At 47.2% G+C, this 17,148-nt stretch overlaps 1 protein-coding gene across 1 annotated transcript; it reads right to left on the reverse strand.

The window, feature by feature from the left end:
* Positions 1-920: 920 nt before the first annotated feature.
* OXA1L (OXA1L mitochondrial inner membrane protein) lies at positions 921-9,390 on the reverse strand. The gene is made up of 10 exons (XM_061588211.1): positions 9,181-9,390; positions 8,354-8,497; positions 8,031-8,220; positions 6,912-7,055; positions 6,496-6,581; positions 4,929-5,093; positions 3,085-3,189; positions 2,457-2,619; positions 2,247-2,327; positions 921-1,138 (listed from the first exon to the last, which is right to left on the reverse strand). Exons 1-10 carry the CDS (start codon positions 9,382-9,384, stop codon positions 1,035-1,037), a joined length of 1,386 nt encoding a protein of 461 aa, XP_061444195.1. The 5' UTR covers positions 9,385-9,390; the 3' UTR covers positions 921-1,034.
* Between the last annotated feature and the right edge of the window lie 7,758 nt (positions 9,391-17,148).

Consider the following 17,148-nt stretch of genomic DNA (forward strand, 5'->3'; position numbering starts at 1 on the left):
ACCGGAATCCAGAATATGGAGAATGTAGATATAGATGATTGCCCCAGGTTTTGTAGCCTCAGTTAATGTGGCTTTGGAGGAGCGAAGGCCTGTCTTGAGCTCAGGTATCTTGGATCAGACCAAGCAGCCCCACTGAGTCCTGCATCTTGTTTAAGGACTGTACTTTCTCTCTCTCCCCCTCCCTCCATTATTTACAGCAGCATTAGGGAACCTGAGGACTTCCAAATGTTCTTAAACTACAGTTCCCATCATTCTTGACCTTTAATCATGCTGGCAGAGCTGGTATAGCACAGTAGGGAGGAGAGCCTGGCTGGGAGTCCAGAGTCTGTTAGTTCAAATCCCCGCTCGTGTCTCCTGGGTGTCAAGGGCCAGCTAAAGACCACCCCCTCAGTGAGTGGCTCAGGGGTTACATGCCCTGACACCTGTGCAGATGTGGGCAAGCTGCATAGTCCCAAGGAGCCCAGTTGCCACCAGCTGGCAGTTGCGGACAAGGAAGGGGCTGGCTTGTACAGCTGTGGCAAGCTGAGCAGGCCCTAGCCAGCTGGGGAGGACTAGCAGTGGTAAACCCCCTCTGAGTACCGCTTATCATGAAAACCCTATTCATAGGGTCGCCATAAGTTGGGATCGACTTGAAGGCAGTCCAATTCCATTTTCAACCATGCTGGCTGAGGGATGATGGGAGCCCAACAACGTCTGGAGGGGTGCAAAGTTCCCCCATCCCGAGGCTTACAACTCTTGTGGGTCCTCTTGTCTACATTCCACACAGAAACTTTGAGGGAAAAAGTGAGCTAGAGCTGGGGAGAAAAATCTTGAGTGCAGTCGTATTGCGTGGTGGTGACCAGGGGGGTTAACACAGCTGTTCGCTCTCCCTCCCTCTTCTTTTTGCCCCACGGCTAAGCAGACGCCAAAAGAGACAGAAGGAAGTTCCGCATCCTTTATTACCAAAGGTCAGAAAACAGGAGCAACAGTGGGGGCGATAAGGCTCTGTCCCCCGTGCCAAGTCTTTTGCAATGGTGGCGCTGGGTGTTTACCGCTCAGCCTAGCGTGTCCTCCCAAGGTCTTTTCTTCGGTGGCGGCTTCACAGGAGGAGGCTGGTGCTGATCCAAAGGATTGTGGGAAAAGGTCTGGCGCAGCGGCCCTGAGAGTGGAAGAGAATTCCAAATTTTGAAAAAGGTAGTTTCCTTTTTGCAAAGTGGGCAAAAAGAGCACCCCTCCCAAGCTGCAATGGAAACAGAGAAACGCAAGCGGAGCCTGGCTGAGTAATTCAGGCCAACCGCCTACCTAGCCCACCATGCAGTTGGCCACAGTGGCCAACCTGATACACCTGTGAATCCCACATGCAGGCTCTCAAGGCAACGCCCCTCCCTGCCCACGTTCCGTAGCAGCTGGAAGTCAGTGCCATGCTGGCTCCGGACCTGAAGGATGGATCTCAGGGAAGGGAAACCTGGTCTTCCAAAAAACCCCAGTCCCAGCCAGGGTAGCCAGTGGGCAGGGATTATGAGAACTGGAACTCTAATCCAACGAGATCTGATGGGCCACAGATGGCCTAGCCCTGACCTAAGGTGATAGCCCCCATCAGACCTTGTGACAATGAGTTCCACAAATTAACAATGTATTAAGTGAACAAGTTCTAACTTTTGTCTGTCCTGGGTCTACTGCAAAAAAAAAAAAAAAAGTTTCACTGGTTGACCCCCAGTTCCAGTATTGTGAGATAGAAAAACTTACTTTCTCCAGTCCATAACCCTGCAAACCTCTATCATGTCTCCTCACTCACACCTTAGTTGCCTTTTTTGTTCAACTAAAAAGCCCCCAATACTGTAGCCTTTCCTGAGAGGGAAGGCGGCTCAGCCTCCAGCAGCCCGATTAATTTCGACTGCCCTTGTCTGCATCTTTCCCAGCTCTACAGCATCATGATTCTAAGGTGTGGTAGCCACAACTACACACAGCATGAAAAAGAATAGTTTATCCTGATGGCAAAAAATGTAGCTTGATAGCAGCCATGGGCATCCACAGGGGCGGAGCGAAGTTGCTCCCCCCGGATGAACCACAATCCCCCGATTCCCAACTTTCATTAAAAAAAGTGACTTTCTAACTTCTGTAGCACCTAAAATGCGAGACAAGATGTACAGACACCAGTCTTCTCATTTTTGTGTGAGAAATTTGCCGCCTCTTCCCTTTCAGTGTTTTACTTTGCCTCCCCCCTCCCCCGGAAAACCCCCTGCAGTCATGGATGGCCAGAAGCTTACCCTTCGCTGCTAGATCCAGGTGGTTCTTGATGCGTCGCTCCCGGTCTTCCAGCTGCTGAGCCATCTGTACATTCTTCCAGCCTGGAAGAGAGGGCATGTGGGGGTAGGTACAAAGGAGTAGACCCTGTGTGAACTGGAGGCCTCAGAGGCCTCCTGAGCCCCTCCCTCCCACTGCAGTCGGAGCCAATCACGCCTCCCCTCCCGACTCACCTTTCTTGAGGCTCTTTATAAAGCCTTCCTGAGGCGGCAGAGCAGCAGGGCTGTGTTCCACCCGCTGAGGGATGCGAAGGCGGGTGCGAACCGCGGGCAGCCGTAGCACGGCCACCTGCACCAGTGAGAAGAGGTTGGATGTCAGCCAGTAGGTGAAGATGGCCTGTGTGGAAGGAAGAAGATAGTCAAACAACCCTTCCCCTGCACTGCTCTGACGCTAGGTGGGAGAATCTCTACAGAACTCACCCCACCCTCCTACAATGGGGCAGCTGCCTTGTGGCGTGTCCTCGTGCTGCTCAGGTATGGGGGGGAGCACAGAAAGTGGGAACAGCAGATACACAGCAATGGGTGTTTTGGCTCCGCCTGGTGATAAACTTGAGAAAAAGTCCCTGTTGTGCCTGCCACCCCATGAGGACTAGAAGCTTAAAGCAATAACCTTTCTATTAGATCTGTTTTTTTGTTTGGTCTGTGTGGACTAGTTTCTCCATCAAATGGAGCCAAGGAAGAGGACACGGCTTATGCAGAGCGAATCAGAACTGGCCACAGAATGTTAATATGTAAGAGCAACCATGATCTGTCTGTGGCGTCTTGTACAGAGCACTTGTGGAATAACGCGAACTGCTCTCACCGTTGGGAAGGAGATCGTGATAGGCAGGATAAAAAGTGGCATCACCCGGAAAACCGTTTTCATAACCCGGAGATTTGGGTTTGACACCCCCGATTCTGCACCCAGCTGCAGAGGAGAAAGATGGACTCAGTTACACTCCCGCTGTTTCCCTGATTTTTCACTATATCCCCCTCCTCTCCATGAGTCTCTGCTCCCTCAGCGGTAGTTTTTAAATTATGGGGCAGATCTGGGGGTCAGGGACAAATTTCCAGGGATGGACAGGATCTGGAGGCAGCTAGAGCTGAAAGATCTGCTTTGTTCTTATGATATCCTTTGCATGGAACAACTGAGGAGTTTCAGAACGGACCAGAGATACTTGGATCTATTTCTCTTCTTGCACCAGCGTCAGGAATACGAATCCATGCCACACAGATTCTTGCATTCAGGAGCAGGCTGGGCCATTAAAAACAAGTTTTGTTTTTAAAAGGGAGGCTGGTGTCAGTCGTGGTGGGCCCTTGAATGATGATCCTGGGCCTGCCAACAGGCCCTTCCACGCGATTACAATTGTGTGAGCGAAACAAATGACAAGGGATTTGTCACTACCCCGTCCCCTCTATGATACAGGCCCACCAATAATTTTAACACATCTAGTCCTTTTCCAAGCCCTGTTTCGGAATGCACGAGGCTTACACAGTTCCTTTATTTACTGCTTATTTGCAGACGTTGCAAACTTTTCCAGTGCACTGTTACCAAAACGTGTGGGAGCAACATCCAGTTTATTAACTACGCGCTGTGTGAAGGCGAACTTTCTTTTGTCTGTCCTGAATCTTCCAGGCTTCATTGGATGCCCCCACTGGGTCCCAGTGTCAGGAGAGAAGGAGCCTGTCTGCTTTCTCCAGACCTTCACGTGCATAATTTTATAGATCCCTATCGAGTAAGACCTTCTCTTAACTAAAAAGCCCCAACTGCTTTGACCTCTCCTCACAGGAGCTTCCTGCAAACCCTTGATTCTCCTTTTCTAGCTCTACAATATCCTTTTCAAGGTCAGCTGACTGGCGCTGTACACAGTATTCCAGTTGCAGCATGGTGAGCCATCTCCTCTCTCCATGTTTTTTCCGTGGATTGGCCGGAGGACAAGAGGGGGACCCCTCTGGCATTCACAAATAATGCTTGCTTATTCAGCCTGCGAGCCAGTGTGGTGTAGTGGTTAAGGTGTTGGACTAGGACCTGGGAGACCAGGGTTCGAATCCCCACACAGCCATGCAGCTCACTGGGTGACCTCGGGCCAGTCCCTGCCTCTCAGCCTCAGAGGGAGGCAATGGGAAACCCCCTCTGCATACCGCTTACCCTGAAAACCCTATTCATAGGGTCGCCATAAGTCGGGATCGACTTGAAGGCAGTCCATTTCCATTTTTTTTTATTCAGCCTAGGCAAAATCTGAAGATGCCTTTTGAGGACCTTCACTACTCAAGGGCTCCTCCAGACGGCTGCCTTTTGGTGGTTCTATTCTGCAGCGTGTCATTGACGCCATGATAGTGCATTTGTGGTGGATTTATACCGCGCTGCCCACACATTATTCTGCACCATGAGCTCTTCTGCGATGCTCCTCCAATGTTACTGCATTATTGCCTTCTGGAGAGACATTCTTACGTTATAGCGCAACGAAAGTGGGACAAAAAGATAAACCAGAACATTTGTGGTATGCAAAGCTGCAGGGTTTCAGCAGAACGTTGCAGGCCACGCACTGATCAGAAGCAATGCAGTATGTCTGCCCCAAAACCTTTGCAGGCACAAACAGTATTGAAAGCACAAATCATCGTGAATGCACAATAAAAAGAGGCGCCTGGAAGGGCCCGAAAATTTACCTCCAAGATGGCCCACATAGTGACAGTCACTGTCAGGGGCAAGACAAAGTAAGGATCAGCGGCCGTGAGATCCGTGAACCACCAGAGCCCCCCAGTTTGCAGGCTCGGCACAGGGAGCTCAGCCATTTTGCGCAGGGCAATGAAGAAAGAGATGAAAATGGGTGCCTGAGAGAGAAAGGGCAGCAGTTAGAACTGTAACAGAGATGAATGAAATACAATCTGTATCTATTTCTGTATCTTATACAGATTCAATTAGAACATACAGAGCAGTAACACGGTGGCGAATTCTAAAGTGCAGGATCCCTTCATGGTAGTCACAGCCAAACCCTTTTTTCCTTTTGCTGATGGGTTGAGAATGGGATCCTTGTCAGTGCCTTCCCCACAACAAGAGATGTCCGTAGCAGCCAATCAGCATGAAAGGAGACAGTGTTAGCTACTGAAAACAGTCTTCAGTGGCCGACTCACCTCCTGTCACTCTGATTGGCTCCAATCCTGCGGACTGGACAAGGAACCAAGTTAGAAGATTCTTCTTAGTGGCCAACATATTCCCCTCTCATGCTGATTGGCTCATAGGACACTGGAGGTACAGAGCCTCTTTTCCCAAAAAAGTAAAAGGTCTAAGACACCCCCCCCCGAGACCCTGGACCACTACACCCCTGATATATAGTGTGAGAAGGGCCACAGCTTGGAGGCAGAGCATCTGCCTTGCACACAGAAGGTCCCCGGTTCAATTCCTGGCATCCCCAGGTAGGGCTGGGAAAGTCTCCTTGCTGGAGAGCTGCTGCCTGTCAGTGCAGACAATAGTGAGCTAGGTGGACCAGTGGTCTGATTCAGTATAAGGCAGCTTCCTATGGGTGAAGGGGTGCGGTGGGAACCGCAAGGAGCATAGATCAGGGCTTCCCAGACTGTGGCTTGCGAACTTCTTTCAGGTGGTCTGCAGCATTAAATATCCATATTGATTTTTAATTGTATTTTTATTGCTTGTTTTATTTCTTGTACTGCATTTTACTGTATTACAGTTTGAATTCTACGGAATGCACATTGTAATACAACGAAAAACAATACAAAAAGGGAAGCAATAAATATACGGTTAAAAATCATGCAGCTCCTACCATGGCACACTGCAGTTACAGGCAGAAAAGTCGTCAGGTGGTCCACCGAGTTCATCAGCAATTTTCAAGCGGTCTGTCGGGGAAGTTTGGGAACCATTAACGACACACTAATTTATATTCATTTTTGGAAGAGCACTTTAGGTCTTCTGTTCTATTGCTGTTTCTATATTTGCCTTTCGTGAGGTTTTTTGGCTATTTCTCTTTGCGTTGTTTAGAGATGCTTCAGTATAAAAAGTGACAAAAATAAAACAAATAAATAAATGCAAAAAATACAGATGTGACGTCTGGGGGTACAGATGAAGTTCCTTTTGAATGGCAGTTCCTTTTTAAGTGATTTTCATATTTGATCATTTGTGCTCATGCTGGTGACTTGGCCCGAGGTCTACAGACAAAGGGGAGGATGTGTTTTAAAATAAAATAAAGTAAGCTGGCCTAGTAGTGGATTGGAGACTCACTTGGACAAGGGGCACAAGGAAGCCTCGCAGTGGGTTGACGTCATGGGTTTTCTGGTAGAGGGTCAGATCCGAGTAAGCTTTGGCAACTTTAGGAGAAAAGAGCAATGACTTGGGGGATCTCCCACAATCTCCCTCTGCCAGCCCCTCTTACAACCCTCCTTATCCCTCCCCTCCAGCTCAGGCCCCACCTCCTGACATCTAATTAGACGACAGCCTTCCCTGACAGCTCCATCCCTTTACTGCTGTGTAAATAAGACTCCGCCCCCAGCCTTGCCTCCTCCTTATGGCTGCCCTAGCAACTCAAGCCCCATCTCCTTGATAAATCAACATGGTTCTTTCTAAAGGGGGAGGGGTTTAGGATCCAGGCCACACCCCTTTCCCCAGCATCCCAGCCCTTTAACCCCTGGACAACTCACACTCAAATTTGTTCCCCGTGCGCTTGGCCTCGTTCATACGGCCGGTCAGGGCAGTAATCTGTGGCAGGTGGTTGTTGATTTTCACTGCCTCCCGCTGGCCCTTCACAATGAGCGGGAAAACCACACAACGGGCCACCACCGTCCCTGAGGAGTTTGGCGTGGGAGAAAGAAGGAGCTCTGTTACTTGTAGCGCAATGGCTACAATACTGTTACCCACAATGCAATTCCAGAAGTCGCTACCATACAGGACAGAGGTTGTAGAGGAAAGGGGGGGGGGAGAGGCAGAACAGTGAGCTCTTTACCCAAAATGCACCTGGGTACTTTTGTTACCCAAAGTGTCTGAGTTTGGAGGACTGCGAGAAAAAGGAGGACAGGTGGAGGACTGCACACTGTGCAGCTGAAGACAATTTGCCTCGAAGGCAGCAGTGATCATCATGGGCCCACAAATTTTGGCTTTAGAATCATACAATTGTAGAGCTGGAAGGGGCCTATAAGGCCATCAAGTCCAACCCCCTGCTTAACGTAGGAATCCAACTTAAAGCATCCTCGACGGGCTGTCTGGTTACCTCCTGATTGCCTCCAGTGTTGGAAAGCCCGCTATCCCTCTAGGTCATTGGTTCCACTGTTGTACTGCTCTAACAGGAAGTTTTTATTGATGTTCAGCCAAAATTGTTTACTATCAGGCCATTATTAGCATCTAGGCACTGCTTGAGTCCTCTGTACATGTTGGGGGGGAGGGGAAGAGAAGGGCTGGGTCTTACTCAGGTGTGGAGAAGTGAAAGGTGACTGCCAGGGTGGGGGAACCTTTTCCCAGCTGGAGGGCTACATTTCCTCATGGGTGCCTTGGGCCTGATTCAGCCAGGCTCTTCCAATGTCTCTTTCCAGACTGGTACCTGAGTTTATTTTGGCAGGAGATGCTGGGGTCTGAACCTGTGACCTGTCGAGTGCTGAGCATGTGCTCTCTTGCTGAATTCTGGCTCCTTCCAGCCACAGTGCCCATTAAGCCCTGGAGCCAAAGCCACACCCCATCTCAATGACCCACAATGTCCTCTCTCTCTGCCAGTGAAAAGAAGCACATTCATATTCGCATCCCCTTTACAAACCCAGCAGACCTTTCACCTGCTACAATGGCTCCCCACCAGGGCAGCCCAGCATCCAAGTGGAGACACTCCAATAAGGTCTGGATCAAACCCACTGGGGTGTGAGAGCCCAGGCCCAGCTCAGCAAAGGTCAGCTCCTGGACAGCCTGGCCAAGGTCCCCTGCGGGGAGAGCATTCTCTATAGGTGGGGAGGCCGCAGGGTGAATGATCTGAAGAAGGAAGAGGCAGGAAACTGAGTCAGCGTTGCTGATACTAACATTCAATACTTCAATGGCTAAGTTTTCTTTATCATCCTCATTTGCAACCTTCCTCTTCCAAACTTGCCAATTGGGCCATCCTTACCTGTGTGCCAGCAACGGCCGTTGTGCTTTGACACCTGTTTGCTGGTCTCAACAAGAGAATGCGGTGGCCATTTTTAGGATGTGGATGAGGGGCGAAAGGAGCTTTAACTCGTAGCCACGTGAACGGAACGGATGTTCTGTGGATCTGGAAAGCAAGTTGTGGAAATCAGCATCCTGACATCATTGGCTAGAAAGATGATTTCTTCCAGCAATGGGTGAATGGAATCTGTGACATAGCTCCTTTGGATCTGTTATCACAGCCACTGGATTCCATGAAGGGATGGGGGAAGATTTTAAATTTACAGGGATTTAAATCCAGTTGTGAAACCATTTTCTCTTTTGTGAACATTTTCACAGCAAGATCTATTCAGTGTCCAGTATTAATGTTTTTTTTGGGGGGGGGGTTAGGGTGACGTTGGACCATCCAGTTTCTCAGCCTAACCTACCTCACAGGGTTGTTGTGAGAATAAAATGGGTGGCAGGGGAGGAAAACCACATATGCCACCTTGAGCTTCTTGGAGAAAAAGTAGAACGTAAGTGTAATAATAACAACAAGTATAATACTGTATCATGTGTGTAGCAATCCGTGGGTGTCTACGTTTACAAACAATGTGCCTTCCCCCAAGAGTCTTCTTTAACAGCTACATGACAGAAGAAAATTCAACAGGTACAGCTTCCCCCTCTAACGATGAGGAAAGCGTTGGTTTTGGGAGGAGACAAGATTGCAGAAACAAGCTACTAGTTCCTTGGTTCCAGTTCACAAGGTCATGACCCCTGGCCAGGGCAAAGTCACGTAAATAATTGCCCTCTCCCACCTTGCGTACCAACCTGTCTCTGGGTGCTCCCAGCAAGGGGGATCACCCCGGCGACCCCCACACGGCTCCACGCTCGCCTGAATGTTGCTGCAGGAGCCGCCATCGTCCTCGGCAGGCCCCGCCCAGGCCGCGTCTCAGGCATCGAGGAACTCTCGCGGACGACTGTGAGCATGCGCAGGGAAGTAACGTGACGCTCGCGTAAGGCCATTGCTACCATTTTTGTTATGGGTAAACTCCGCATTCGCCTCCACGTAGTGGAGACATTTTGAGTAAGGGCAACTCTCCTCACGGACTCTGTTAGGCGCTCATATGTTGTTTGGGACTTAGGTATGGCGGGTCCAGTCCATATAACTACACCTAGGGGGTCCAGTCGAAACTCTTCCCGGCTCTGAAGCCATTAAAAAAAATTAAAAAGGTACAAGGGCAGTACCAAGGCAAAGTGGGATGCGGCCATATTTGAAAGGGGCGATGATGTCATTCAAAGTTAACAGCGTGATATGACGCGCGGTTGTGGGCAATGGCGAGACCAGAGGAAGCGCGGCCATGTTTGCTATGGGCAGTGATGTGAGTATCGCCATAATATGTATGGGCAAAAAATAACAAGTCTCTAAGACAGGGAAATCCCGTCCTTTCTTCGAAATGGCCACAAGGGAGCAGCAGAGAACCGTTTTGGGAGAAGCTTTTTTGGCCGCTCTCATGGCTGGCTGTACAGAGCAGAGTTGGGTTTAGTTGGGTCCATTGTATTTATTTATTTAACAAGATTTATATACAACCCAATGAACAAAAATACCCAGGCGCTCTACATAAAACAAGATAAAATATTACGTTAAAATACGGATAAAAGCAAGTTGACATACAATTTTATCAAAATACTGTACTGTATAAACAACCCAGCAGTTTTAAAACAAATACGCATAATGAAATTACATGTTAAATTTAGAGTTTAAAAATTATATTCTTGTCATTATCATTCTAATTTACAGACCATTACATTGTAAGCCCAGTTGTGATGGTGATGATGATGATGATGATGATAATAATATATTTTTAAAAGTGTATTTAGAGTACACTTTCCAGTGGCATAAATGAAGATGGGAAAATGTGAAATGAGGTCCAGTCATGTTGGCTGTGGGCAAATTGAAGCACAGCTACAGGGGTTGTGGGACATACCTCAGCCATATTTGTTGGGGGCAATACTGAGCACAAAGTCAGAATAAGTGTGGCAATCCATGAGACTGACACATCTGGTGGATTCTTTGACAAGATCAGAGGAAAGCAGCAGACAGAAAGGGTTAGCGGAGACGGTTTTATCTTTAAAACTGAAAATCTGCACATCAACATGCTCTGTTGTTATATACATATGACAGGTGTAAACCCCCCAACCTCTGTTGAATCTGGCCATTCTTTGCTGGCATATAAAGTCTATCTATGGGCACGGCTCATTTTCTGGAATACATGATGTACAAGTTAACATAGCTTTCTTTTCAACACCCCTCCAAAAACACTGTTTTCATTAAAAAAAAAAAAAACTTTTAAAACCCCCTTTGAAGGGCAGAATATCTCCTGTTCCTTTTACTTACCATATTATTCTTTACTTTTCAGGATATGGTGGTAAGTTTTGTAGTGACAATGGCAAAATCAGGCCAGTTTGCAACTCTAGAGGTGCATTTGGACTGACAATATCAAACAGTGATCGCTTCCTCCAGGAGCACAGGACTTCAGTTGTGTTCTGTCTGCACTGTCAATTTGGGTAACTTCCCCACTGAGCAGGTAGTGGACAGGGACATTTTGTTGGGGCCCGCCTTCTGTTCTACATACAGAAGCCAACTAGACTGTCAACTAAATCTCACTTTGAGGCTAATATGGTGACAAGGTTGTCCCTCTGTACCTATAGGCAACAAGTTATTTTAGGAGCTGCAGGGTTGGCCTTGTGGCACTAGAGTTCTGTTCTCCAAAACTTCTCACTCTGCTGCCAGGGGGTAACTGCCTCACTCTGCCTAATAGTAGGGCCAGTCCCCGTAGTGGTGACAAATGAAAAGTGCTTCATATTACTGCTGAAGTTACAACTGGAGTAAATTTCCTGCTCTCTGTGAGCATATGTGCAATCACCCTCCTGACATGCAGGAAAAACAGGACACTGAAGGAGCTAAAGATGGGAAGATTCACTGGACTGAGGCCTCCAGCCATTGGAGATGGGAAGCGTGTATTTAGACCGGGTGGCTCCGAAACGTCCTCTCCCCCTGAATAGAACTCAGCTAGCACCATGGTATACACCACGGTTGCGTAGTCTGAGACAGGAGGTGAGATGACTAGAACGCCGGTGGTGGAAATCCCGCTCCGAAGATGTCCGGACACAGGTTAGAGCAGCAGTAGCTGCCTACCAAGTGGCAATAAAGGCAGGAAAGAAGGCTTTCTTTGCTGCCTCTATTGCGTCTGCGGAGTGCTGTCCCAGGAGGCTGTTCCAGGTGGTCCGAAGCCTGGTCGGTCCAGTTGCTCAGGAACCCTTGGAACAGTCAAAGGCCTCCTGTGACTTATTAGCAAAGCACTTCGCTGATAAAATCGAACACTTACGGAGCTCGATCCCGTGTGCCGTGGATACAGTGGATGAACCAGAGTTGGCCAGTTGCACGCCGGTAAGTTGGGATCGGTTTCAGCTTCTCCCTTCTGAGGAAGTGGACAAGATGCTTTCGTCTGTGAAGCCTACCACTTGCCTTACTGATCCTTGCCCTTCGTGGCTCCTTATGAGCTGCAGAGAGAAATTGGGCGAGGGGATCAAAGCGGTGGTAAACGCATCCTTGAAAGAGGGTGTGATGCCATCAGCCTTCAAGGAGGCAATTGTAAAGCCCATCCTAAAGAAGCCCTCCTTGGATCCCCAAGTTTTCAATAACTTCCGCCCAATTTCGAACCTACCATTTTTGGGCAAGGTCATTGAGCGAGTGGTGGCCAACCAGTTGTCAGCACACTTGGATGAAACGGATTACTTGGATCCATACCAATCGGGTTTCAGAACTGGTCACGGAACTGAAACAGCCTTGGTCGCTCTGGTAGATGATTTGAGGAGGGCATTAGATAGGGGAGAATTCACCTTTCTTGTCCTCCTCGATCTCTCAGCGGCTTTTGATACTGTCGACCACAGTATCCTTTTACTTCGCCTGGAGGGATTGGGAATTGGAGGCACTGTATTACAGTGGTTCCGTTCCTTTCTCTCTGACAGGTACCAACAGGTAGTATTGGGGGAGGAGGTTTCAGACCCTTGGCCTCTCAATTGTGGTGTGCCACAGGGTTCTATCCTCTCTCCCATGCTATTTAACATTTATATGAAGCCGCTGGGGACAATCATTAGGAGATTTGAGCTGCAGTGTCACCAATATGCAGATGACACTCAGCTCTATCTCTCGTTTAAATCTTTGCCAGAGTTGGCTGTGGAGACCTTGTCCAAGTGCTTGGAATCCGTGAGTGGATGGATGGGAAGGAACAAGCTGAAGCTAAACCCCGATAAGACCGAGGTGCTGCTCGTGGGGGACAAAAGGAGGTTGGGAGATGTTGACTTGAAGTTCAATGGGGTGAGTCTACTCCTGAAGGACCAGGTCCGCAGCCTTGGGGTTGTACTTGATTCCAGGCTGTCCATGGAGGCTCAGATTTCAGCAGTGAGCCGGGCAGCCTGGTATCAACTACACCTCATACGAAGGCTGCAACCCTACCTTCCTGTTCATCAGCTCCCACTGGTAGTACACGCCCTGGTCACCTCTCGTTTGGATTACTGTAATGCGCTCTACGTGGGGTTACCCTTGAAAACGGTTCGGAAATTACAACTTATACAAAATGCGGCGGCTCGACTACTTACGAACAGTCGCCGCCGGGATCACATCACACCAGTGTTGTTCGATCTACACTGGCTTCCAGTTGTTTTCTGAGCCCAATTCAAGGTGTTGGTATTAACCTTTAAATCCCTAAACGGTTTTGGCCAAGTTTATTTTACGGAGCGCCTTCAACGCCACCAATTATGCCGCCCGACAAGATCGGCCACACAGGGCCTTCTCTCAATCCCGCCGACAAAAACAGCTAGATTGGCGGGTACTAGAGAGAGGGCATTCTCAATGGCGGCCCCCACCCTCTGGAACTCCCTCCCACAAGATCTCTGGCACGCCTCTTCCCTAAATGTATTTCGGAAAGCCTTAAAGACCTGGCTCTTTCAACAGGCCTTTGGGATCTCCGGGGAGGGTTAATTACTGTGACTGAAATGCCTCCTGCCCTGTTTTAATATTGTTGTTCCTGCTGTATTGCTTTTATACTGTTTTTATATTGTATTACTGTATTTTATCATATTGTGTTTTAACGATTTTGTACGTCGCCTAGAGTGGCCATTGGCCAGATAGGCGACACAGAAATTAAATTTATTATTATTATTATTATTATTATTATTATTATTATTATTATTATTATTATTATTATTATTATTATTCCTGCATTGAGCAGGGGGTTGGACTCATAGGCTCCTTCCAACTCTACTATTCTACAATTCTATGATTTGGCTGGACTTTAATACACTGTAGTACTCAATATGTCCACTTGAGGGCAGCAGAGGAGAAGAAAGAACAGCAGAAGTGCAAATACAGTGGGGTAGGGATGGCATTTTCTGGTTTAACTTTTAAACACTTGCTCAAAACCTTTGTTATGCTTCCGGGTTTATGCAGACAATTAAGAAAAAAACTCTGTAACAGCCAGTGAGCTGTTTTTTTTTTTTTAAATGTATATATACATTAAGTGTAAACCACTTATTTTTTTAATCAAATTGCAGTATATATTTATAAATAAATAAACTTGTAGATAAATTAATGAAGAAAACATAGAGTACTGTTATTAGAGAGTGCTGTTGTGAACACTTTAACCTTTGCAATGAATATTCTAACTGAATCAAAGCCTTTGCTGCAACCCTCCGGTGAAAATTAACTTGGTTTGACTATAACACTCTGTAGTACTAAATGTGTCCACACGAGGGCAGCAGAAGAATAGAAAACAGCAAATTTAAGTTTGGCTGGATGCCTGTGTAAGCAATTTGCAGAGAAATTCTTGAAAATGTATATAATTAGGAAGTTCCATCCTCCATTTTAACCAATCAGTCAGCTGTAGGGGTGCCTGGCATTAATAATGGGCATGAGGGCTAAAAACTGAAGCTCAGCTAGACAAGAGGGAGGTTCTCTTACAGAGCAATCCTGAGTCATAGAAGCTGTATTATTATTATTATTGTTATTATTGTTATTATTATTAGCTTCATACCTGAAGGTCCCCAAGCAACTTACACAATGTTAAAATAAAACCAAATTGAACACACTGTAAAAAAAAGCTTAAAGTATGCCAGATCAAAGGCTTGTTCAGGAGCGAGGGATCCCCCATGAATTTGTCTAATCCTCTTTTAAAGCCATTTAAGTTGGTGGCCATCACTGCCTCTAGTTGGAAAAAGTTCTATAGTTTAACTATGTGTTTGGAGAAGTCTTTGCTATTATCTGTTCTTGAATCTTCCAACAGTCAGCTTCATTTGATGTCCACAAGTTCTAGGTTTGGGAGAGGGAGAAAAACGTCTCCTGAACCACCCAATACATAATTTTATGCACAATCTGGGAGAAAAGGGGGAGTATAAAACAAGGCACACATGCACACCCTTGGCCCAGTTCTTTCCTGACTTCTAGGCTTTCTCATTGTACGGTGCTTCCATTTTAGGAACTTCAGATCTTGAGACAGATCACGTCGGAAGGTAGTCGTCTCTCCTTTATGAGAGGTTTTTAAGAAGAGGGTGGGGGATAGAAATGGGTGAGAAATTAGATTCAGTTTGCATTTCAAGCCGAATCTATCAAATTCACACTTTCCAAAACAATACGAGAACTCAAACACAGCCATTCTTCGAAAGTTGCACTTACTCGAATTTTGCAATGCAGTTTGCCAACCAACCATGTTTACAAAAATGCATATGTCAGGGGAAAGCGTGCATAAAATAAATGTTTATGGGCCTCTGCTGGGAGGAAGGGTGGGATATAAATCAAATAATAAATAAATAAATGAGTGAAAACAACATTAAAATGCATTATATGAGAAATTACTTGCAAAAACTGCCTACAAAAATGCGTTAGGAGAAATTTGCACTAAAATGCTGGAGAGGATTTTTTTTTTTAAAAAAATGCTCAGATTGCTGCAGAAATGTGGAGAACTGAATTTAAGATGAGGAAAATGAGACACTGAGAGAACCGAAACTGACTGATCTTTCCATCGTTCGTTTGTGTGTGTGTGTACCTCTCAGGAATGCTCTAATAGTAGTTGTTTCTGACAGTGGCGGTAGTAATTTCCTTCATTGCCACCTCTGGCCCTGTCCTTTCAGAGGAGGGAGAGAAAAGGCTTCCTGGCTGAGCAGAAAGGGAGGAGGACTTGGGTGCTGATGCGTGTGCGTGAAGCTAAAGAGTCAAAAGGTACAGCAACAGCGGCAGGCCTTCCTGCTTTCCTTTCCCTCAGTCTCTCCATCCCTTTTACCACCCTCCTTCCCTCACGCTAGGAGGGTCAAGGCCCAGCCTTCAAGGGGTCTTCTGTATCTTTAAAAGTTGTGCAGACGGAAGGGAGGATTCCACCTTGTGGTTTTTCCCATTACAGAGTTGCAAAAACACCTGCACTTGGCTGACCTTCTCTTCTCCTAAAGATACAGGATCAGGATCAGGTCATGAACCTGGCAACCCTATGATAAGCTCACAATTGTTTTGACTTCTCTGCCCCACATCATGTATGGCATCAGGTATAGGATGGGCGGGCATGGCTTCGTATCCCATGCAACTGCTAACAGCCTCACAGGCCAAATGGGAAGCACTGGAGGGCCAAGTTGGGCCCTCAGGCTGGAGGTTCCCCACCACATCCCACCCCTGACCTAGACCTTCCCCTTCCCGCTCATGCAACTACTAAGCCCAGCCCCCTTTCTGAAACTGCTACTTTCTTCTATTCTCCAGCCCTGCATTGCACCCGTTTTCACCACCCCATTTCCATGCCTCTTCCTCCTCCTCCTCCTTTTTCCATCTCCTTGCACACAGACCACTCCTATGGTTAATCTCTGGCTCTTCCACCTTCACACATTGCAACTACGAAGCCCCCTTTTTGCCTTGCTCCCAATTCTGAAGCTACCACCCCTCCTATTCTGCAGCTCTTTTTATAACACTGTTTTCACCTTCACCCCATTTCCATGCCTCTTCCTCCTTCCATTTTTGCAAGCCCACCTTGCACACAGACCTCCATGTAACACCTTAGACGGTCCCAACCAGTGCAATTAATAACCCCCTTCTCACCTCCCAGTTTCTAAAGCTTTTAAAACAATTGAAATGAAATGTATAATTGATTGTAGAATAACAAAAATGATTTATGGCATTGCATATTTATTTTAGGTTCTGCAGTTATTATAACATATGATCTTGACAAATAAATGGCATACTTATTGATTCTCTAGATTAAGAAATGACAATCCAGTGTTTCCTCTGGGCTGATCCTGTTTAACCTGCAGGATGCACTTTCTTAGTCTCACCGAATTTTCCCACAGGCTAGGTGTTCTGGGAAATACAAATTGAGTAATTCTGCTGTGCCGCATTCCCATATTTATTCTGCTTTTCTGAAAGGGCTTTGTTCTGCCACATCTGCTTTTGCTTACATGGGCTGGTTCCAGGCAGTGACACATCCATCAGCAGGAAGCTACCTTATTCCAAGTGAGACCATTGGCCACCTAACTCAGTATTGACTACTCTGACTGCAGTGGCCCTGTCCTTCATGCAGAGGACATTTAAAGTCCTATTTGGAGATGCTGGGATTGAACCTGGAACCTTTTGCATGCACCAGGGGTTTTTTTTGGCGAATTGTTTGCAAGGCACTTTGAGGCTAAAGTTGCTCGCCTCCATAGTGACCTTGATGCTCCATCTATCGGACGTTGGGCCCAATGTCCTGCAGGACCCTGCAGAGAGTT

The sequence above is a fragment of the Rhineura floridana genome, chromosome 11, assembly GCF_030035675.1.
Source record: "Rhineura floridana isolate rRhiFlo1 chromosome 11, rRhiFlo1.hap2, whole genome shotgun sequence".
NCBI classification, from domain to species: Eukaryota; Metazoa; Chordata; class Lepidosauria; order Squamata; family Rhineuridae; genus Rhineura; species Rhineura floridana.